The 22,576-nt window shown below is 35.4% G+C and overlaps 3 protein-coding genes and 1 non-coding gene across 4 annotated transcripts; 1 reads left to right on the top strand and 3 right to left on the bottom strand.

Annotated features, from left to right (window-relative positions):
- Positions 1–5,785: 5,785 nt before the first annotated feature.
- On the bottom strand, positions 5,786–7,309 carry LOC18042385 (pentatricopeptide repeat-containing protein At1g09190). Its single transcript, XM_006433452.2, has one exon. It carries the CDS (start codon positions 7,258–7,260, stop codon positions 5,806–5,808), a length of 1,455 nt encoding a protein of 484 aa, XP_006433515.1. The 5' UTR covers positions 7,261–7,309; the 3' UTR covers positions 5,786–5,805.
- Positions 7,310–10,850: 3,541 nt separating this feature from the next.
- On the bottom strand, positions 10,851–14,967 carry LOC18042384 (zinc finger matrin-type protein 2). Its single transcript, XM_006433451.2, has 10 exons — positions 14,846–14,967; positions 14,660–14,740; positions 14,528–14,555; positions 14,371–14,453; positions 13,528–13,560; positions 12,396–12,474; positions 12,254–12,306; positions 11,556–11,616; positions 11,372–11,454; positions 10,851–11,172 (listed from the first exon to the last, which is right to left on the bottom strand). Exons 1-10 carry the CDS (start codon positions 14,858–14,860, stop codon positions 11,080–11,082), a joined length of 609 nt encoding a protein of 202 aa, XP_006433514.1. The 5' UTR covers positions 14,861–14,967; the 3' UTR covers positions 10,851–11,079.
- Positions 14,968–15,054: 87 nt separating this feature from the next.
- Positions 15,055–15,126, top strand: TRNAP-CGG. Its single transcript has one exon. It is a non-coding gene; the product is annotated as a tRNA-Pro (tRNA).
- Positions 15,127–19,337: 4,211 nt separating this feature from the next.
- On the bottom strand, positions 19,338–20,695 carry LOC18042267. Its single transcript, XM_006433450.2, has one exon. It carries the CDS (start codon positions 20,520–20,522, stop codon positions 19,383–19,385), a length of 1,140 nt encoding a protein of 379 aa, XP_006433513.1. The 5' UTR covers positions 20,523–20,695; the 3' UTR covers positions 19,338–19,382.
- Between the last annotated feature and the right edge of the window lie 1,881 nt (positions 20,696–22,576).

The raw sequence follows: 22,576 nt of genomic DNA, 5'->3' as shown, positions 1-22,576 counted from the left end.
CAGAGGTACGTTACCTCTCTCACCACCAAATCTCCCAGCGGTTTGACTTCTCTCCGCACTATCGGTACCTGGTGCCGCTCCACCGCCTCTCACCCTTCCCTCTTGGGTTACCCTTCGCTCGTTCCGCAGCTCATGCAGGATGGTTGTCAAGGTTTCCATCTGCTTTTCCATTCGCTCCATCCGGTCGAACATGACTTTTTCCCGTGCTTCGCTGATTACCTCCCTCAGCGTCACGGAATCGTTAAGCCTTATGTCACCCCCTTGTGCGCTACTTCCTCCTATCTCCATTGCCTTTCGCTTACTCCACCCCTCTTCTTGCTATCGACAGAAGCTTTTTGCTCTGGATCCCCACAGACGGCGCCAAAATGTTGATGCGAGATTCCGGTTCTCCTCGTTCTACGATCAGGATCTCTGCTCGATCAACTTCGTCACGACCAGGAGGTCTCCTCGTCAGGCTTCTTCCCCGGAGGTCCCTGCGTACACAGATAAGTCAGAGTATGCCGGTTGTTTTCCCGGCGCAAACCCTCCGACGCTCAAGTCAGATATGAAGGTTCGGGAAAAGCTTGCCACAGGTCTTATGGCGTTTCTTGTGGTTTTCTCCCCTTTTCTCAAGAATGCCAACCCTTTTACCTTCGTTGGCTACCTTTTTATAGGCTTCCTCTGAATCACAGTCTTCCGCTCTTTTCGAGACGGTATGGGACTCCAACTGCTGCGTTATGGGCAAAACATGGGATCTAGCGTGTTACGCCACGGTTCAGGGGAAAGCGTGGCTGCCACGGCTCTGTGAGACCTTGCGTGTTACGCCACGGTTCTGGGGAAAGTGTGGCTGTCATGGCTCTGTGAGATCTTGCGTGTTACGTCGCGGTTCTGGGGAAAGCGTGGCTGTTGTGCCTAGATTCTCGTGCTGGAGAGCACGTCTTGCCAACTGCCGTCGACCGGGTCTCCTCGCCTCTCGATCTCTAGCCGGAATGGCCTCATGCCTTTTATAGGAATTGGCCTCGCGGACGACAACATCGTGGACGAGCAGGATGTTTCTGCTCCTGTTCTTCCACGCGCCAGGCTTTAACGGAACACACCGGTTCGCAGAACTCCGCCATCAGATGTCTGCTCGTCATTCCTGGTCCCTTCGACGCATTTGTCCCAAACAGTATCCCTCCCAAACACAGCCAACAACCCGGCGGAAGCATTTGCCAAAGCCTATTTATGTTTCAATGATAGATTTGTGAATGATAATTAATCTCTTGATCTTGTTCTTTAATTTGCTTAAATATGTTATTAATTGCTATTTGCTCTCATGATTTTGTTTTCACAGATTTAAATAGCTGGTTGTGTGCCTCGCGGAGCCAGTTATTTATTCTGCAATGGACCTTGCTTTGAGGAAACACATGTCATGCTTGATTGTGTTGAAAAGTTGTTATCGAACTTCAATTTCTACAACAAGGCAACTGTTAAGGACATAAGGAAAGCTTTTGGTGCATTTTTGTTCATTATAATTAATTTTGAGCAATTGTGTTAATTGTGCAGGGGACTTCAATGTGTGGAGGTACATTAACGAAGGTGAAACAAGTCTTATTAATAATGATGGACAAAGAGTGCTTACTTTCAATGGGTATACTACTGCCTTGGCAATGCTTACAGGATCTCGTTTGTTGATTTGGTAACTTGACGTTTACTAATTTGCCTTACAGCAATACAATACAATACAATATGTGATACTAGCATGCATGCATCAAGTGATGTCTACAGAACTGTGGCAGTAATTATGTCAATTACTAAATATTAATAGCACAAAATGCTTACTCTTCTTCATTACTACTCTATACAATGTATGTACAAAATTTAATTTGACATATGTCACAATCCAACTATAGCCCATTCTCATAATCTTCTTATATTGATTTATTATTTGATAAAATGACACTATTTAGGTTGCGTTTGTTTTTTTGTCTGAAATCTGAATAATTCTAAATTTAACTGAAGTTTGAATAAATTTGAAAGAAAATGTTTAAATGATATGTTTGTTTTTCTTTGTTCAATATCTGAATAGAAAATTTTAAAAAGCTAGTAATTTAACATAAATATACTTTTTAAGTGGTGCATGTATTTGTTCTTCACAATTTAGAAATTTAACAAGTTGATTAATTTGGTAGCATTAAAAAATAATATTATCATTGTTTCTTAGTTTCTTAATTTAATTTTGTAATTAAAAATATAATTATAACATCAACTTTCAATTTGAAGTTAACAATGTTGTTTTAGTTTTGATACATCGTAATGCATATAATCTTATTTGTTCAATATTTTGCTTTAATTAATGTTACCGTGTGCATAAAAATTTAAAGCAATTAAAAAAATAACTTCAAGGATAATATAAATACGTAATATAAAAAATAAATGAATTGTTAAGGATATTTTTGAGATTTGAAACTCAAATTTTCTAATTAGATTTAAGACTTCAGACAAAAGTAAATTTTTTCTATTCAGATAAAATTGTTTAATAATAAGTGATAAGTTAAAAAAAAATAACAACCCAATATAAGTAAATGTCTAAGAAAAGTTAAATTCAAACCTCAGATTAAAAAACAAACAACACTTTAGTAATTACACATTCTAGGTAGAAATAAATTAATATAACTAAAACTTAATACTGTTAGGATTTTTCTATGACAATATTTGAATTTTTACATCAATAATAATGGGTTTGTTATGGACCCTTGGATTTAAATGTTTTAATCATCACCATTGATTTAAATTAGTAGATAAATAACTAATTACTTAATAATTAATAGATAATATTCAAGGTTAATGGATACAACTTTATTTTTAATCAATTGATATATATTTTTTAAATAACCAATACAATTAAAAATTTAGAATTTTAAATAATTGAAATTAAAATATTATCCTAATTAAATTATAATTTTGTGAACTATTGTCTATTGATTGAATTTAACGATACATATTTATGCCATTATTGGCACACAAAATATATATCATAATAATATTTCTTAGTCCAATATTTATCCGAAACTGCATCCGACTCGATCGCATTTGCTTTCTTTTTTTCAAAGAGCGTTAATACAAGTTGTGAATAAGTTTTTGGATTGCCCGGGAGCCGGGATTAATCGTGGCTGGTGATTGATTCATTTGGTTATAGTGGCGTAGTTTGAGTTAATTAATTGGCACTCTAGCTAATTTCTTGCATTGGGATTCATTTGGTTATAGTGTAGCTTGAGTTGATTAATTGATACTCTAGTTAATTTCTCGCATTGGGTTTACAGCAACATAATAGAATGGCTTTTATTTTTGTTATTTAATTAAGGAGACTTAATTTCACAAACATAAATTTTATTTGGATTGGATTTGATTGGACCAATCCACGTAATTTTTTAACCTTTTTAGTGCTGAAGTTTGACCCCATGATCTCTAGTCATATTTTCAGTCAATTTAAATCATTTAAAAAAATTATTCTTTTTAAAAAATGAAAATAATTCCCTCTCTCATGAAGGGATTGTTGTGTTCAAATATCACCGCTCTATATGTTTTCGAGACAAGCTAGTTCGAAGTACCCTCTCAATTCATAATAAGAATACCATGCAATTGCCCCAAACTTAATTCTTTTCTTAATTCAATCAACATAGGTGAAGGTACATGGTCCCACAGAACACAACACAAGTCAATGCTTAGATTTGAACCCAGTACTAAACTAACTTATAATGATCAATCAATTCTTAATAATCTTCTGCGACAGATGCATGTATAACAATATACAATTAAGAATTAATAACTTCTAATTGTATATTTCTAAAGGATTAGCAAAAAATAAAGCTCAGGATTGAATCGAAATTCTGCAATTCCCATCCTTATCTCCAACTACTAATTATATTTACTAGTGTTTCATGTCCACTTCCCAGCCCAAACCGGTTGGATTTACAAATTAGTATTAATTTTGATAACCCTACTAAATAGGAACTAAGAGGACCATACGACGAGTCACAACTAGAATTACAACATCTGGGCAAAGCACTTAACTCATTGTCCGCCCAATAGTAACTTAACTGATTAATAATAAATTAAGATCACAACATTTTTGGCCAGCTAAAGACACAATTATCATCGGCTTTGCTTCTCACGAACACCGTAACACCCGTGCACAAGTATACACAGAGACTTGGTGAGGCGCACAAATTGTGAAGTTGCTCACAAAAACACCAATAATTGTTATTTTCTTAATTAGAGAGTTACGATAAGTTTAAAGAAATTCCCACTTATATTAGCCAAGACATAAGAATTATCAATAACTAATTTATTAAGACGTTCAAAAGGTTAAGACTTACTTTACGAGTCCATGCAATTCTCGTATTACAAAAAATAATGGATCTAGCTTGGTCTTGGAAAGGACCGCAGAGGATTAGAGTGTTTATTTGGCAAGCCCTTCATTCCAGACTAAAGACTAAGTGTGAGATTGCATCTCGGGGAATAGCCATGGATGCAGCTTGTGATCGTTGTGGAGCTGGAAGGGAGGATACGCTTCATGTGCTGCGTGACTGCCCTTATTCAATGGCAATTTGGAAGCGTCTGTTGGTTAATGGAAGGCACCAAAGTTTCTTTTTGGATGGCCTCACGGATTGGTTGGTTACTGACCTTCAATCGGCTAGATCTCATGGTGATACCCAAGGGTGGTCTTTAACTTTTGGGGTTGTAATTTGGCGTCTGTGGTTCTGGAGAAATAAGTTCATGTTTAATCATGAGAAATGGGATTGTGATAATATCATGTTGGATATTTATTCGCGGGCTGCTGAAATTCAAAGATTCTCTAGCAGTTCTCTCATTGTTAAGAAGCGACATGTTGAGACGTGGATCCGTTGGAGCTCTCCAACCTGGCCGTGGGTTAAGTTGAATACTGATGGTGCTAGGAAGGACTCAGGTGTTGCAGGAGCGGGGGGCCTTGTGAGGGATTACAGGGGAGTTTGGCAGTTTGGGTTCTGCATCAACCTTGGTGTTTGTTCTGTTCTTGCTGCGGAAATATGGGGCTTGTACCACGGGCTTTGCATGGCTTGGCAAAGAGGGTTTAGAAGGATTTGGGTGGAAGTTGACAGCAAAGCTGTTACTCAAATCTTGGAGAATCCGACCACTCCTGTTAATGAGCATCATTCTCTTATCCTTGCCATTCGTGAGCTGATCAGCAGGGACTGGGTCGTTAAAGTGAACCACATCTATCGAGAAGCAAACATAGCAGCAGATTTTCTGGCCTCATTTAGTTTGTCTTGTCCTTTAGGATTGCAGTTACTTACTGTTGCTCCTCCTAATTTACAGAGTATTCTTCATAACGATGTATCTGGGGTTGCCCACTCCCGTTTAGTGGTGCTTTAGCTCTTTTAGAGCCCATTATTGATCCAAAAAAAAATAATAATAATGGATCAATATTTCCAGCCTCAATCATATTTACATATATACACGTACTATTTTTCCTTTTTCAGTCTAATAGAAACTCAATCCCCTCCCCACCTTTGTGAGTGGGATTTGAACCCCAAACATCTCACCAAGACCGAATATATCTTGGAAAACAAACCTCTAGTTGGATCATATCCGATGCAAGAAACTATCAACTGTCCATAAAAGCATCTGTGGCTGGTTTGAATCGTCCGCATTTATTGTTGTTCATGGATGAAGACCAAGAGTCACCATCCACATTTGGGATATCCAAAAGAGTGCAGTTTGCCTTCTAAATGCATTGATTCATCCTGTCTTGCTTCAATGAACCTGCAGAAATTCTTGCTTCCTAATTGCTCTGGCATCACATAATTATTCAATTAAACTTTGCCCAGGTGATTTCTTAACATTATTTTCCCTCATCCACATTCTCAACGTCTCCGCATCATCCCACCTCCCTCCTTCAGCATAGATATTAGACAATAATACATAATTACCGGAATTCCATGGTTCAAGATTAATAAGCTCCTTAACAGCATGCTCTGCTAGTTCCACATGACCATGAGTACGGCATGAACTGAGCAAAGAGCCCCAGATGGCAGCATTTGGCCTAATACTCATGCTTCTTATCAAGTCATAAGCCTCTCTGACGCATCCACTACGTCCAAGGACATCAACCATACATCCATAATGCTCAAGATTTGGAACTATCGAGTGCAATCCCGTCATTGAAGCAAACAATTCCCGTGCTTTTTCCACCAAACCGGCATGAGCACAACATGTAAGAACTCCTACAAAAGTCGCTTTATTAGGGCTCACACCTTTGGCAATCATCTGCTCATACAACTCAACACCGAGCTCACCTCTTCCATTAAATGCCAGCCCAGAAATCATAGCATTCCAGGAGACCACATTCTTTCTGGGAATTTCCTTAAAGACATTTCTAGCAGTGTCCAAAATTCCGCATTTACAATAAAAATCGACCAATGCATTCCCCACAGACACAACCTTTCTATAAAGCCCACTTGATTCAGCATACGAGTGGATCCACTGCCCAATATCGACAGCTCCCAAACGAGCACAAATAGGCAACACCGCAACCACGGTCGCCTCATCTAATTCAAAAGCCTGATCCCGCATTTCATGAAATAGTCTCAAAGCTTCACTATCTCTCCCACTCTTTCCTAAGGAAGAAATCATCAAATTCCATGAAACGACACTCCTCTCTCTCATTTCCCTAAAAAGATAAAGTCCCTTGTCAACATCCCCTTTCTTACAAAACCCATGAATCATCAAATTCCGAACAATCACATCTCTGTGAGACATTTCATCAAACACCTTCATCCCATCATCCATTTGACCACAGCTCGTGTACAACTCCACAACTCCAATTCTTATCGACCCAAAACGCTCAAACCCACTTCTAATAATCTCTCCATGAACACATTGACCAACTCTAAGGTCCCCAACACCCAAGCACGCCTTCAACAACGGCGCAAAAGTGTATTCGTCAGGCCAAATACCAAGGTTTTTCAATAAAGCAAACAATTTTACAGGTTCTTGACTCGGCCCATTAAGGGAATAAGCTTTAATCATGGAATTAAAGAGAAGAACACTGGGGTTCCGCATTTGATTAAAGATTTTCGTTGCATATTTGATTTCGTTTAAGGTGCCGCAAACGGAGACGAAATGGGCAAGGATTAGATTTGATTGATGAAGTTTGTGACGGAGGAAATGAGCGTGGATTTGCGTGAGATGGGTTCGAGTATTGCGGCCATGAAGAAGCCGCAGAATCTTGCGCTCAATTTCTATTAAAGATTTGCTCATTTTTTGTTTTTGATGTTAGTGTTTTGTGTACGTGAAGTTGCAATCTTTTTAAATTGTATTGGCAGATTTAGCGGGAAAACTAAGGGGATTGTAAGATGTTATTATTATTATTAATCGAACTTTATGATTTTCTTTTTTCTTTTTCTTTTTTTTTTTCATTTTTGCTCTCCTGCCATTAGGAATTACAGAGAAAATAAATGAAAATTTTTTTTAATATGTCATCATACGCACACACAGAGACACACACATACGTATATATATGTTAATTATCATATATCTCTATTTATTTTTTGAAATTATTTAATAGTTAACTGCCCCCTTATGTACACTCACACAAACACTTAGTAGTTAATTGATTAAAATTTCTGGACGCCATCAATCTCAAACATGCTTTAAGAAATTATTGGCGTCAATAACACATAAAACAACAATATTAATTATTGCCATGACCTGATGATTCACAAAGAAAACCCTAATTGAATCCTTGAACTCGACACAAAGCAATTGGCAAAATTGTAATTGCCGCACCAAAGAACGCACCACTGTATGTGGCAAGTTAAGGATATGCCTTATGTACATGTAGTTAAATAACAAGTACCTAAACACCCGAAAAGTCTTGTTGGTCATTTTTTGATAGAATTGTAGGCTTGTAGCCTTGAGTTGCATGCTTATTTATTAATCGCTTCCCATGAAATTTTAACCATTGTTATCACAAGCAAAGATGGAAGAAACAAAATAGATCATTGATGTGACTACATATCAATAGGATAAGTAACGACTTGTCAATCAGTAACAAGTGTTATCATATAATGTAATACATGTAGCGTTAATTTAATGATCTGGTATAAATAGTACTTTGGACAATATTCTCTTCTATTTGAAGTATCACAAATTAATTTAAGTGCCATAATGGACAATTGTTAAAATAACGATGATTGCAAAAGAATATATGCATGATCTTTGGTGAAATTATCTGGATGATCTCAAGAAGATTCTTGACTAGCTTCTTGTGAAAATCAGTTCAATTCAATTATTTCTCGAGTAATTAACATCATCATTATGTGAAATACTAAGTACAAATGCTGAAGCTTACATATTTTCTGCTGGCTAATCGGCCACACAATTATGCACCACAATTAAGCTTATCAAGGCCCTTCTCTAATAATTAACTTTACACCAATATCCCAAGTTGTATATAAAACTGAAGTTGTCAACTGTAACAACAATCTTAAGGATATGGAAAGTCTGATAAATTGTTTTGAAACATGTCAAAAGAGCCACGACCGACATCTTTCTTCAATCTCCGCCACCATCGAATCACGTGTTACCCAAAAAAGGGAAAGAATGCATTATATATTTTATAACAAAACCAGCCCAGCCCTCACATGATGATGTTGGCCAAAGACTAGTGTGTAGTTTTATCCCCTGTGTTTTGGATACAAGTAGCATACTGAGTTCATGGAATATTGATTGAAGTTGTTCTCTCGGAGAGTTGTTAGATACTGCCAATGAATTATAGCTCTAACATTTGCTGCTCCACCATCATCAATATTCAACACCCCTGTAAAAGGAAGTTCACAGAAGAAAGATTCCAAGTATCTAATATATTTATAACTAAGTCTTGATCAGGGAAAGAAACCCAAAAGATAAAAAATAAAAATAAAAAATCAACCTGGAAACAATGGTAAGAGTGGTGAGACGTCAATATAATGACCCGGAAACATTCTGTTAATTCTGTGCATGCTCGAACAATACGTCTGTATACTGCTTCCAAGATAGTCTCCTGAAATGAAAAGTTGGTTCTGAAGGAAGGAAACCAGTATACAGTAGTAGCACAATGGATATCTGCAGGCAAGTTTCAGTTGTTGAGCATTATATTGAATAGGCTTCAATATGCATTTGGTCTCGGTAGAGGAAGACTTAAACCTGTGATTTTGCATACTGCTTCAAAACTAGGGATGGCAATGGGGAGGGGAGGGGACCAATCTCCCCGTACCCATCCCCGATATTTTGCGTATGTCCCCGTCCCCGTCAGAATTACTTAAGAGAATCATTATCCCCTCCCCGAATAATAACAGGGAATCCCCGAGGGTCCCCGATCCCGAATAACTAATATATTTTTTTTTTCGATTTTGAGTTAATCATATTAAAATAAAAAATTCAAATAAAAGTAAAGTTCGAAATATATCTGACATTAATATCTATTACAAAAGTCACATACATTAAATTAGTAAGTAACGCAGCATGCAAGGGATACAAACTTCTTTTACAAACTATCATGAACAAATTAATAGTCTAATACAAAATTGTTACAAATAAAATCGAATTTAGATTCAAAATTAACTTTTTCAATGGTGGCGTGGATACTTTATAAATGTGGACTATTCCCTTTACAACACAATAGTTAAATCGGAGCAAATCAAGAGCAAATATTAGATTAGATTAGATTAGATATTAAAATTGTGATTCGTTGTGGGCAATTATAACATCTAAAAATAAATAAAAAGTAGATTTAAGTTTAAAATATTTAAAGAATATTAAAATAAAAAAATTGGGCTAATAGAATCTACTCAGTCTTTTTAATGTTCTAAATAAAAATTTAGGACTTTAATTAGTTAATTAGGCCTAAAAGTTTAATAATATAAATATTTTGATATTTTTATTTTTACCAATATTTATAATTTTATAATTTATTTACTAGTAATTTTAAAACATTAAAATAAAATTAAAAATTAAAAATTAAAATGGGGAAATGGGTAGGGGATGGGGATTCCACCTCATCCTCGTCCCCTCCCCGAATAAGAAATTGGGTAAAAAAATTCCCCCGTCCCTTCCTCGAATAAGAAATTGGGTATGAAATTATCCACATACCCTCCCCGAATGAGAAAAATCCCCGAGAGTACCCGTCCCCGTAGGGATTTTTGCCATCCTATTCAAAACCCGCGTGCTTGACAATCTATAAACTACTTAGCTTCACTCTTATCTTATGAGGACCATTAGCATAGGAACAAAACCGGGAGTGGCACCACCCTTCAAGAGCTCTTACACCAGCATCGTTAATTGCAGCAACCCATTGTTTAACTTTGCCATTACTTTGACGATCCGATTTCCCCAGGCTACCTCTTCAAATGTCCGAACATAGTAATTATAATCGAAATAGGTGTAAACATATTTTAATTACAATTAATGTTGTATAAATGCCAGTCAAGTGAGGTACAATGTGTAAGCATATTAAGACTTATTTGCAGGACCTGGACCTCAATTAGCATTTCAAAGGATAAAATAAATGACAAAAGTTTGCGTTTAAAAAAAATAATGAAAAGTTATATCCCCTATTAATTAACTGTTGCAAATTATATTTCCTATTTAACAACACCCTTGCATTTATACTGAGTCAAATAGATCCATTGCTTGATGATATTAACAAATCATCACTACTTTTTTCATCCATCTAAAAATCGAAAATTAATATGTAGAGCCAAACTCCACTGCTGTTCTTTTTCTCTGTTTAAGTCATTGAAATTTAACTTTCAGAAGGGAAAAAGAGTTTGTGATTCGGATGAAGATAGAAGCAAAACTTTCATATTCTATGGTATGAAAAGAAATTTCTCATCATCAAATTTTGATTACAAGCTTATGGACAAGTAAAAATGAGGATCAACTTAGAATTGAGAGAGATGTACAACAGCTAAAGAGTATGTTACAGTGCAAAAGGCCAGAATCCGATGCTCATTACAGAGCACTGGCTCTCATTCAAAATACTAGTACATGGTGAGGCTCATTCCTGGAAGTATAATCAAAACTGATGATGAAATATGATCATTTTTTAGATGAATGAAAGCTGCCAAATCCCATCATTGCCGCAATGTCAGGATCCATTTCAGTTTCCTCTTCTACAGCTGCCTTCTCTTTCTGAACCCAGAAATATAATCACAATCAATGATACTTTGATTGTATTATCTAAATGGAAAATGAAAAAAGCTAAAAACGCATATACAAGTGTATTAAATGGACAACTTTGCACTTTTGCCTATGGCCTTCAGTATGTTAGCATGGCATACTTGTTATGGCTTCACAAATACTAGTAATAAGTCCATCTTATGGGACTAACCTTCTTCTCTTTCTTTTTCTCTCGACGTTGACGCCTCCGTTCCTCTTCTTCTTCCTGCTGTTTTATGATCCGCTCATCAAGATCTAGGAGGCAAAAACAGCTAAGATATTAATTTCATATTTTTCAATTTTCCATCATCCACTGGGCCCCATTCCTACTAATTGGGGAATCCTAAAAGATTTACCTTGCTCTGAGAAGCTGCCAGGGACTTTCCTCTTCTTGAGCAATTCAAATCGCTCACGGACCTTCATACATGACCCAAAAAAAAAAAGCAGTTCAACAAAAATCATGTTAATATATTTACTAACTAATGGCAAACAAAGAATTAAGCCTAGCCATTATATTTTCTATAAAAGATGTCTCTAAACTTCTCAAGACATCTTGAAGAAAATGGGCATATATTTTCTCTATATGTTTCAAATGGAAGTTGTCTACATGAAGACATAAGTCAACTGATCAAAAAGAAAATAAAATCATCAACAAAGTCCTTAAAACAAAGAATTAAGCCTAGCCATTATATTTTCTATAAAAGATGTCTCAAAACTTCTCATGACATCTTGAAGAAAATGGGCTTATATTTTCTCTATATGTTTCAAATGGAAGTTTTCTACATGTAGACATAAGTCAACCGATCAAAAAGAAAATAAAATCATCAACAAAGTCCTTAAAACTTTTTCTAGATTTAGTTCTGATTAGAGCTTCACATCCATAGGTCTATAGTATATTATGGATGTTGGTAGTTTCTTCTTCATATTGTAGTTAGCCTCAATCTTCTATAATTTATCACCTCGTGTAATGAAAACATGCCATCAATTGAAACAATCAGAGCAAGTTTCTTCAGTTATTAAACTTCCACTCATTAAATAGTAAAGAATACAGCACCTGGTCAAGAGATGCTCGTTCAACCCGCATAGACATACCCAAAGCTCTTTGATCTAGAAAACACAACCAAAAGAGCAATTAGATGAGTGATTGTTGATTTAATGAACCAAAGTTTCCTCCAGTGTTGTGGATAAAGACATACGTTTTTTCCCATTTATATGATCCAAGTAGTTAGCTGAATCCTTAACTACACACTCGCAAACAGAACAGTAGTATCCAGCCTGAAAAAGAATTGATTAGTTCAGAAAAACAACGTAGCATTAAAAGACTAATAAAACACTACTATAATAATGGCATCACAACGTATCAACCTTCCTTTTCACATATGGTAAAATGGTTATTATGAGAATAACATACACTATCATCACCATTATAGCTAAATGACCAAAAACAGAGGTCATAAGTAGCCAGATTGCATAGCAAAGCTCAAGGATGCCACAGTAACTTGCCCATCATATGCTGGTCTACATATTCGTGTCAACATAATTGACAAACAAAAATAAAAAACCAATGTAATCATAACTGTCAATACAAGTTTAAAATTTTCTAAGTCATGTCAAAGTATATCAGTATTCTGTAAGTTAAACATCAGGGCATACTAGGAACCTATGTCAGTGTCCTGGCTTGAAAAATAAAAAGAAAAAAGTCTTTATCAACTATAGACCCACAGCCCTATAATAGCACATCCTCTTTTTTCTTTTTAGTATTTCACACTCACCGATCCCATCCCAACCACAAGACACAAATCAAAGAAATTCCCCTTCCAGGGTTGGCATGACGGGGTCTCGATCCCTTGACCTCTCACTTCCACTGCAAGGACCTAAACAACTGCGCTATCCCCTTGGGGATGTAATAGCAAGCTTAATGTTATTAAAGAAAACACAAAATAATTCACTTTCTGGGTGCTCACTTTTTTCTAATATAAAAAACCTCACACTCTCTTCCAAAGAAAAAGCTAATGGATACTTCCTTTCAAGCACATTTAGATGATTTTTTTTGGGGGGGGGGGGGGGGGGGGGGAGAGATAACTCAGACTCCCCGCACTGACCTGGGCCTTGGGTCCTCCCCAACCAGGCCCCAAACTGGGGGTTCAGCCAGAAGCCCCAGTTTAAATAAAATTATCATTAGGTTTCAAGAGATGTTAAAAAAAGCTGAGGAACAGAACAATCATGCAAATTTAGATGAATGAAAACATGGAATCCTTAAATAGAAGTTAAAAAATAAACGAAATAAATACAAAAAAGGGAGAGAATACATGAGAATGAGGCAGGTACCTGTTGGCTTAAAGGAGCTATTGGAGTAACAACCTGTAATAAGTACAAAATGAAGTAAGATAAGTAAGAAGATCTATCATAATGTAGGAAATCCCATTTTCATGTGATTATTTAAGAGAATTTGCTCTGTAAAAAGCTCCTTATAGGAAAAGTAAAGGCATATCTATCCAATGAAAATTGAAAAGAACCATGAGTGTAAAAGGTGAAAACTAAACTTTATGAAGCATAGATTCTTCATTTCAATTACTGGAGTTCAAAAGACAATAACTCCGAAATCATCTTCTAAGTAGCATAGTGCACATTACAAGATATGATAGTAATAGCAGTCTCCCCTGCATCTAAAGTACCTAAGCAATTGTCAACCCAAAATCTAGACTCCTCCGGCAAAACTTAGTTAATAAAAGCTGCAGTAAAATAATACTTATGTCACAACCAACAAACTAGTACTACTACTCCTAAACTCCTTCCTTCAAGTCCCATTAGCAAAGACTAATCAATCTTTTTCACAACATGCACATATTTCACTCATGCCAACTTTACTTTAACTAATGCTTAACTATTAACAAGTTTCATCTTCTAGAACTTTTCCATTGATCAAGAGAACTAGGATCCAGACTACCTGCGCTTTATCACAAGATGTCCTTGAACAGAAGAAAAAGTAATTTAAACTTGCCCATTTCTCAAACATTGACACTCATCAAATTTACTCTTCTAGCCATTTTAGTAGCAAACCAGATACTTGAATAACAGAAAAATGACAGCTTTTCAAGTAGTTCATCTACTTAAAACAAAAATAAACCACATACATTTGCTAATTTGCTTTCAAATAAAAACTGTACTCACTTGGGTTTTGCCCAATCGAGATTCAAGGTCAACTACATAGTCCCTATGCTTCAAGGGTTTCCTTTGCACTGGAGGACCTTTTGCTGGAAACAAAAAATTAATAGCAAAAATATCAACTATTAATCACATTAATTTAATACACACATTAGAATCTTACCTTTCGATTTAGACCGACCATCCGCCTCCTGAAAAAAAAAATTGAAAATCAATTCTTAAGCAAACATAAACCCTAAACTTAAAATTAATTTAAAAAAAAAAAAAGCAGAGAGAAAACGAGTAAAAGTCAAACTTCTCTTTCACGTTCGCGAGCGCGTTCTAAGTACTCTTCTCGATCGAATTTTCTTCTGAAAGTGTTATCAACTCCAGCAGGCTACACAAACAATTAATTCAAACAAAAGAGAATTAAGAATTGTAATAACGTTAGAATTTTTATATCAAAAACAATTGCAAATTCGATAAGGAATCGATTGCTTACGTTGTTATCAGCCATTGATTAACGCAACTGAAATTAAGCTCGAAAGAGAGAGTTGCAAGTAACATGAATGACAATCGAAATATCGGAAAAACAAATTTTAACGTTCAAATGGAAACCTCCAATTTCTTCTTTCACCGGCGTTCTTAAACGACGTCGTAAGCTTTCCGCTTTTATTATAAAAATTAACTTAGGCATTCTCTAGCACAAATGGGTGTTTGGTCTAGTGGTATGATTCTCGCTTCGGGTGCGAGAGGTCGCGAGTTCGATTCTCGCAACACCCCAATCTTTTTCCTGAAATTACAAATAGAAAAACAGTTTGAAACTTTTTTTCACTCCAGTCCCCCAACCCTTATTATTTTTTATAAGGGTCCGCACTGTTGTACCTTTGAAAAGTTTTATTGTTATTGTTATTATAATTTGTTAGATCAAATTGTGAAAAGCCAACAAAATACTCGAAAGATGTAAGCTCAATAAAAGTTTTCCACCAAAAATGTCTAGGTCCATACAAAGAATGACCTAAGTAATTAAAAAATATTTATTTTTCTAAGTAAAATATGCAATGGCCAAGACTTTAATCAAACTCCAAAGACATGATTCTACGGAAAAAAATAACGTAGGTACATTTTTAACAAGAATAATTTAAGTACTCACAAAGTATTCTACGTAAATTTTCTATGGACGAATATTGACAAAACAGCTAACAACTTGATTTTACAAAGATGATTTGTGTCCATTTTCTACAAGACTGATTCTAAGGGCGAATATCGACAAAACATCTAAGGGCATGATTCTATATGAATGATCTAGGTTCATTCTCTTCAAAAATTACTTAGTTACTTAAAAAGCTCTAAGTAAATTGCCTAAAGGTAAGAATTGACAAAATGTCTAAGGTGTAATTCTACAAAAATGATCTAGATCTATTCTCTACAAAAAATACCAAGGTATATAGAAAATACTTGACATAATGTGTCTAAATGCAATATATATTCTATGGAATAAGTCTATCGGCCTATAAACATTCAACGGAATGCGCATACAAGTAAACACATATTCTAGGGAATGAGCCTATAGGCTGCCATACATTCTATAGAATATGCCGATAGGCACATACTTGTAAAGTATATACAAGCAAACATTCTACGAAAAATGCCTACAAGTGAAATTTTCCAAATATACCTACGGCAAATGTTGTAAAAAATGCCCTAAGCCCATTCTTGTAGAAAATGGACTAAGGCCACTTACTTAGAAAATATTCTAAGTTCTAAGTGCTTATGAGTAAACTTTTATAAAATTTACTTATGAGCAAAATGTTGCAAAATTAATCCTCTTTGTGAGGAACCAACATAAGTGCCAAATTCAAGTTTAAGCTCTTTGAAGGTCAAGGGTCCAAATTAAAGGTAAGTGTCCAAATAAGACTTATCATGAACAAATCTTGACAATATTGATAGGTATCCTCATGCATGGGTTTTGTAGACACATGTTACAATAATAATTCCAATACATGTCATGATAACTTCTCCACCTCATATTTCAAGCTCCCTATATAAAAGTCAAAGTCCTCCCACATTTTAAATCAAGACATCAGATGAGTATAAAAACTCTCTCTATCTCAGTTAAGATTTTCTCTCTTTAGAAAGTGAGCAAAATGAATTGAATTAAATGTCAGAGGGTCATCAATGGCACACCGGCCTCCCTTGACAATTATTTCATTTTGCAAAACAATTATTCACGGATGATACTAGATCCAAAAGCTTGATTTAGACAAAAGTCTTTAAAAATAAATAATTTTATTAAATGGTTTTATCATGGTTCAACTCTAAAGTCCCGAGTTAAAATGATTTAAGCTTCACTATTACTTAGAATTTTATGAACTGGGTAAACCACACTTACACGGTCAGGTATATAATTTTCGTTCTAATTAGTGTGGATTCTAAAATGTCATTTATTATTAGTACATTAATAACGAAATGCTACCACATATCCAATAATAATTTGTAGCACATCAGTTAGATTAATAAATATAGTATTATTGTTTATCAAAATTTAAAGAACAAGGAGCTACTAGCCCCCTTTTTCTCTTCTCAGTGCAGTCAAGTAAGGGAAAGACAAATTCACAACGTTTGGTAAGCAAAATCCACACTAAATCTACTGTTTAATTTTGTTGCTCTCCTTGCCTTTTATCTTGGCATTAAATTCCAGCAGCTGAAGTTACAACATTTGCAAAATACAAGAGAAAAGATACAGTCTCGATGTTCAATTATGTAAGTAATAATGCCATGTGAATTTGCATCTTGAGCCCCCCATCTGTCTTGTGCTGGCAAGACAAGGCATAATAAATAGATACAATAACATTGCTCTGTTGAGCAGGAAACTAAATGCATAGCTTTTATCTTGTATAGAGTTGAGGCTATTCTTCTCCATTGCAACACATATCCCAAGTTGTTGGCATTCATTTGATTATGGTTATGCCAGCATCTAATGAGATGAAATCTTCTAGAGGGAGACAAAAAATTAAGTAAAGCAAGGAATGATTTAGACAATTACTAGACCTTTACCCAGAAACCTGTTGAATTGCACAAGTTGTAACTTGTAAGCACATTGTGAAATGAAGTTCCCAAGAAACAGAAACAGAAACAGAAAAAGAAAGATGTCATAAGTGTAAAATTTTCTTACCCTCTATGGAAAATCCTACAGTGCGGAAATGGTATAAAATTTGTAAAGCTGGGCCACCCCACTTACCCAGCCAAGGAAATATGAACTATTATGTGTTTGCTCATCATGATCATTATTATTCACTTTCAGAGACAGCCAAAAGGATTACTTTTAGAAGTGATTTTAGGAAACACAGACATAGAATCACTTTCACCTTTGATATTTTTACGTTCAAAATAGTGTTGCCTGGTGATAAAGCTGCCTGCAAAATTTCACGTCTCAGGAATATTAATATGCGACTGGCAATTTTGAACAAGATGGAAGTGCAAATGTTCATTTTTTACACGGCCGAGAGAGGCAAGTGAAAGACTGAGCATCAATGTAAGTTCAGAGGTAAACTTCATAAGGGTTGAAAAAGTACAAATCAGTGGCCGAGTCTAGGTAGAAACAGAATTCTTCTAAACAGAACTTTATATTTGGTATTACCCACGAGTTGTGTAATCATAGTGATTCTGAAGACAACACAGAAATTGAATATAAGCGCATGAACAATAATTGAGATGGGGACCGTGACTTGATTTTGCTACTATTTCGCCCAACAGATTAATGAACCTGGGGCCTAATATCTGCACCTGCCATCTGGCATTAATTGCTTCTTTCTTTCTTTCTTTCTTTCTTTTTTCAAAAAAATTTGAACCATTTGTTGCGATGAAGCCAACTCCATTATTCCAGAACCAATAATTCTATGCGTACAATACAATGGACAGTGTTTGCACATTTTAAAATACAAAAGTTGTGTTAAATAACGTTGTCTAGCTGTGAAACGTTAAAAATTATAATTAGACTATTATTTAACCTCAATCAAGCACTTTAAATGTGCTTACCTTCAGTTCTTCACACGAGAGAATCACTAAAAAGATTTGATTATTCTCCTGGATGAAATGGATTAAGACATAATGATCAAAAAAAGGGGTAAAGCAAGACACAAAGAGAAGAAGCCAAAAAGAGGTGAAATCAAATAGTTGTCTGGTTGATGAGATTTGGGCAAAAAACGCACGTCAAAATCAATTCAAATATCTCATGATCTTAAGTTTCCTTTATGTCAATGTCTAGGAGACAAGAGTGCCCCATATGGATGTTAGATTTGCAAGCTTCCCAATGGCAATTGCTTTTAGATCCACTCATCCACAGCTGCTACATAATTGGTTTCAAGTGAAATTACAGCAACATAATGGTAAAGAAAAGTAGCTACTCCCAGTGTTTTTGAAGTGAAACAAGCACTTTTGGGTTGCTTCATATGATATCATCATATCTTCCCAAAATCTCAACTACCGAATTCTCATAAATAGAAAATGATGTTTGCACATGCATCACAAGCTTGAGCCAAGAAAATACAGCCAAAAAAAAAAAAAACACACACACATGAAGTTCCATTCTGCAAATTGTGGGTTACGATGGCTAATGGGGCCTCCACTACCTACCATATTAGAGGGTCATGTGTCTCATAATATTTTATCCTGATAATTATTGCCTCAATAATCGAATTTAAATATTGTTCCATAATTATGCAATTTCACTTACATCTCAATTTTTTAAAAAATACACATACATCTTACCATAAAATTCAAAGAAACTTTAAGCTCCAAAAATGGACGAAAAAAAAAAAGATTAGGAAATACGATCTACAATATAATTTCATCAAATCCCATAAATATTAATATATATTTAGGGAACATAAATTGTTCTCTTTTTCTTGTTCTTTTTTTTTTTGGCACAAAGAGAGAGATAAACAGTACAAAGAAATTGAAAATAAGAAAAAAAAAAGTTATATCTATACAATTTCTTTGAAACTCCAATACATTTGGTTAATTAAATAATCAATTTATTACCTGGAAGAAACTGGATTCAAAGCTCTAGCAAATCCGTTCATGGCACCATAACCTTTAGAACTAAACCCTAAGCAACCAAGCAAGCCTTGCCTATAAGGCAAGAAAGTCTTCTTTCTCAACTCTTCAGCTTGAGCTCTTTTTGCTGTGTAATGCAACTCATGCGGTGACGGTGCAGGCCCCCTCCTTTTCCCAGCTATCCCATTCACTGGCTTATTCTTAATATTAGTATTGCTGGGGTTTGACGACGACGATGAGGTTGTGGGCAATTTTTTGTCTTTATTAATTGGTGAAAATGAGATTGTGGACCAAAACTTGTTGTTGCTTCTCCCTTCACTTTTGCTTCTGTAAAGAAAATCTTTCAAAAACACCCATCTCTTTGAAGTGCTTCTCCCAGCTGATGACGATCTTGAAGTAGATGCTGAAAGCGAAGCTGCCTCTGCTTCTGCTGTTGCTGCTTCTGCTGCTGTTGTTGTCTTAGTATGATCCAAAATCTCTTTCTTGTTGCTGCCTTTATTATTGTCAATACAAGAAGCACTGCCTTTGTTAACATCATCAGATTCAAAAGTACTTTCAATATCATTCCACTTCAGGGAAGTGCTTCTAAGTGGAGACAAAGATCTTGTCCTTCTTCTCATAGATTTATCTCTAACCACTCTCATATCCCTGCCTCTAGTTCCACTCATTATCTCTTCCCTTTCTTCTTCTTCTTCTTCTTCTTCTTCAAGATCAAGCAGTGGAGCCAAAACCTGCGGCTTCTCCAAATGACTTGACAGCTTCATGGGCCGGATCTTTCCATCAAGAAACAACTCATCAGCTGAGCTCATTGACCCATTTCCACTCGACCCGGATCCAAACTCAAACCCTAAAGCAACAGCTGAGCTGCTACCATTACTAATATTATGATCAACTGCGGGATACGAAGCTGTTAGTGCAAAGTGCATGGGACTGGCCGGAGCACTGTAGTAAAACCCACCGTTAACGGGTCCGGATCCTCTTCCGGGGCTTGAAGGAGCGCTTACATACGGAGTTGAGCATGAGCTGTCAATCTCCTCAAACCAAGATTCTGCCGCATGGGGTTCGCTTGTTTGGTCTGTTTTGGGGTTTTGGCCATTGTTGTTTGCTGTTTGAAGCTCCATTTTTTGTTGAGAATGTTAATGGTGAGAGCTTAGCTCAGGAGGATATCAAGAACAAAAGGATGAAGAAGAAGCATAGATTGTTGTGAAATGGGAAAGGGGTGAGTGAGTTTTTTTGTGTTGGTTAGTGGGGGCTTTTATTTATAAAAGTTTTATTTGTGATACTGTTCCCTGGCCTTTTCATTGAACATAGTAAACGATACTTAAAATCATAAGAATATATCAACTTTGTTTAAGGTCACTTTCGATGGGTATTTATCTCACTTAATTAATCATCTTATATAATTTATTCTTAATTTTATCAAACCATATGGTAGAATCTTCTACTTTGTATCTTACGCATAGGATTAAGATTTAATCCCATCTTCAAGCGTTAGCAGGGGTGATGGTGACCAATGACTTGACATGCATGATGTAGTTGAGTTAACAATTACGAAATACAATTTTCTTTTTTCAAATTTTGTGATTGGAAATTATAATTTTCTGCAGTTGAGGTTTGATATAACATGAAATTTTTGTCACGTGTGACCACATTTCAATCCTTGGATGCTTTAATTGTATTATTCATATACAGTAATAAAGTATTTATTTACGAACATACTTCACAAAAAGTTCAAATGGGTTGATATATTCTGAAAGTTCATAAAGTCAATGGCTGCCAAGTGCCAACCCAATTAATGACTCAAAGGAGTGCCCCATTCCATGTTTCAACTTGTTACGTTAAAACAAATTTTGTGACATTTCTTGTTTTTCTAAAAAGACAACCATGTAAACTTAAGTATTATAATAATAAAGAGAAAACTTTGAGATATAAAAATAGCATTGAGAGAAGAGGGGCTATGAACAAAATGTAAAATAATTAACAATAAACTGAAAAAAAAAAAAAAATGAACTGGGAGCACTAAAATTGTATAGGGCAGCACGTTCTCCTGTGATGTCACTCCTTAAATTAATCGCCATTCACTGCTGCCCCAAGCATCATTGATTGGCTCAAGATCCGTACACACTGCAAATTAATCAACTAACAACTCCATTGCTTAATTGATTCGATATCCAACCAAAATGTTTCAAATCACAATTCATTAGCTATACAAAAATAAAGAAATATTAAATATCCCAACATTTAAATTTTAATTTGAATCCTAACTAATGTGGCATTCATCCATTGAATATGGTGATTTAGTAATTTTACAAATTATAAAATTTATCATCTAATGAATGAATGACATGTAGTATCGGAACTCAAGTTGTGATACAATTGTTGGAATCCCTAACATTATTGTACAAAATAATAAACATCCTAAGCAACTTATATATTGTTTACTGATTTATTTCAAAATTTGTTCCCTCGTTATTTTCTAGTTTAGTTCCATCTATCATCTACCTCTATTTATCCAAGGAAGAAATTAGACAAGAAGAAAATATTAATCTCTTTTTCTTTTCTTGCTTACTTCTTAATAATATGAGCAATTTAGCCACCCAAATTTATTTGGGACAATCAATTCTATAACGATTAGATTAATAGGGCAAGCTCATAGGATCCTAACTTTTGGGCAGCTACTTCTATGCTAGGTTCTGCATCTATAGCCAGCCCTAATTAACAATTAATCATTGTAAACAGTAAATTAAACGTAAAAAATTAATTAATCGGAATAAAGAGAACATGCTAATCTGCAACCTTCGGCAGAGCACAGGACTCTTTTTTCAGGTTTTTTCCCAGTGTCCAAGAAAGAATAATATTGGTAAGACACAGCCCACTGGCTATTCTCTTAGCCTTGTATGTGGCCGAAAACGGTTCAGCCAATCAAAATTTGACACCTGGATTATTTTAATCGAACTTGGACCTACTTGAGAAGACTTGGGACTTTGTTTTGATATGGAAAAATCACATGGCATGCTGATCAGATCCATGCCCATGTGAGCTGTGTTGAAAATCTTGTTTTCATAGTTCATAAGAAATCACACACTTCGTGGTTTGTGCTATGCTTAGTATCACATCAACCAGCATACAAACTGGAGGTTAGATGTTACATCAAATCATAAACCCATTGCTTCAT

This window comes from Citrus clementina, unplaced genomic scaffold (assembly GCF_000493195.1).
Source record: "Citrus clementina cultivar Clemenules unplaced genomic scaffold, Citrus_clementina_v1.0 scaffold_5, whole genome shotgun sequence".
Taxonomy (NCBI): Eukaryota; Viridiplantae; Streptophyta; class Magnoliopsida; order Sapindales; family Rutaceae; genus Citrus; species Citrus x clementina.
The sequence above is the reverse complement of the archived record's forward strand: the minus strand, read 5'-3'. Positions and strand labels throughout refer to the sequence as shown.

What these genes read in the sequence shown, in the direction of transcription:
- LOC18042385 (XM_006433452.2), bottom strand. Translation starts at nt 7,260, where the DNA reads ATGAGCAAATCTTTAATAGAAATTGAGCGCAAGATTCTGCGGCTTCTT.
- LOC18042384 (XM_006433451.2), bottom strand. An exon ending in CTCGATTGGGCAAAACCCAA is followed by an intron (nt 13,561 to 14,370) that starts GTGAGTACAGTT and finishes TACTTATTACAG; the next exon opens with GTTGTTACTCCAATAGCTCC. An exon ending in TAGCTCCTTTAAGCCAACAG is followed by an intron (nt 12,475 to 13,527) that starts GTACCTGCCTCA and finishes ATTCTTTTTCAG; the next exon opens with GCTGGATACTACTGTTCTGT.
- LOC18042267 (XM_006433450.2), bottom strand. Translation starts at nt 20,522, where the DNA reads ATGGAGCTTCAAACAGCAAACAACAATGGCCAAAACCCCAAAACAGAC.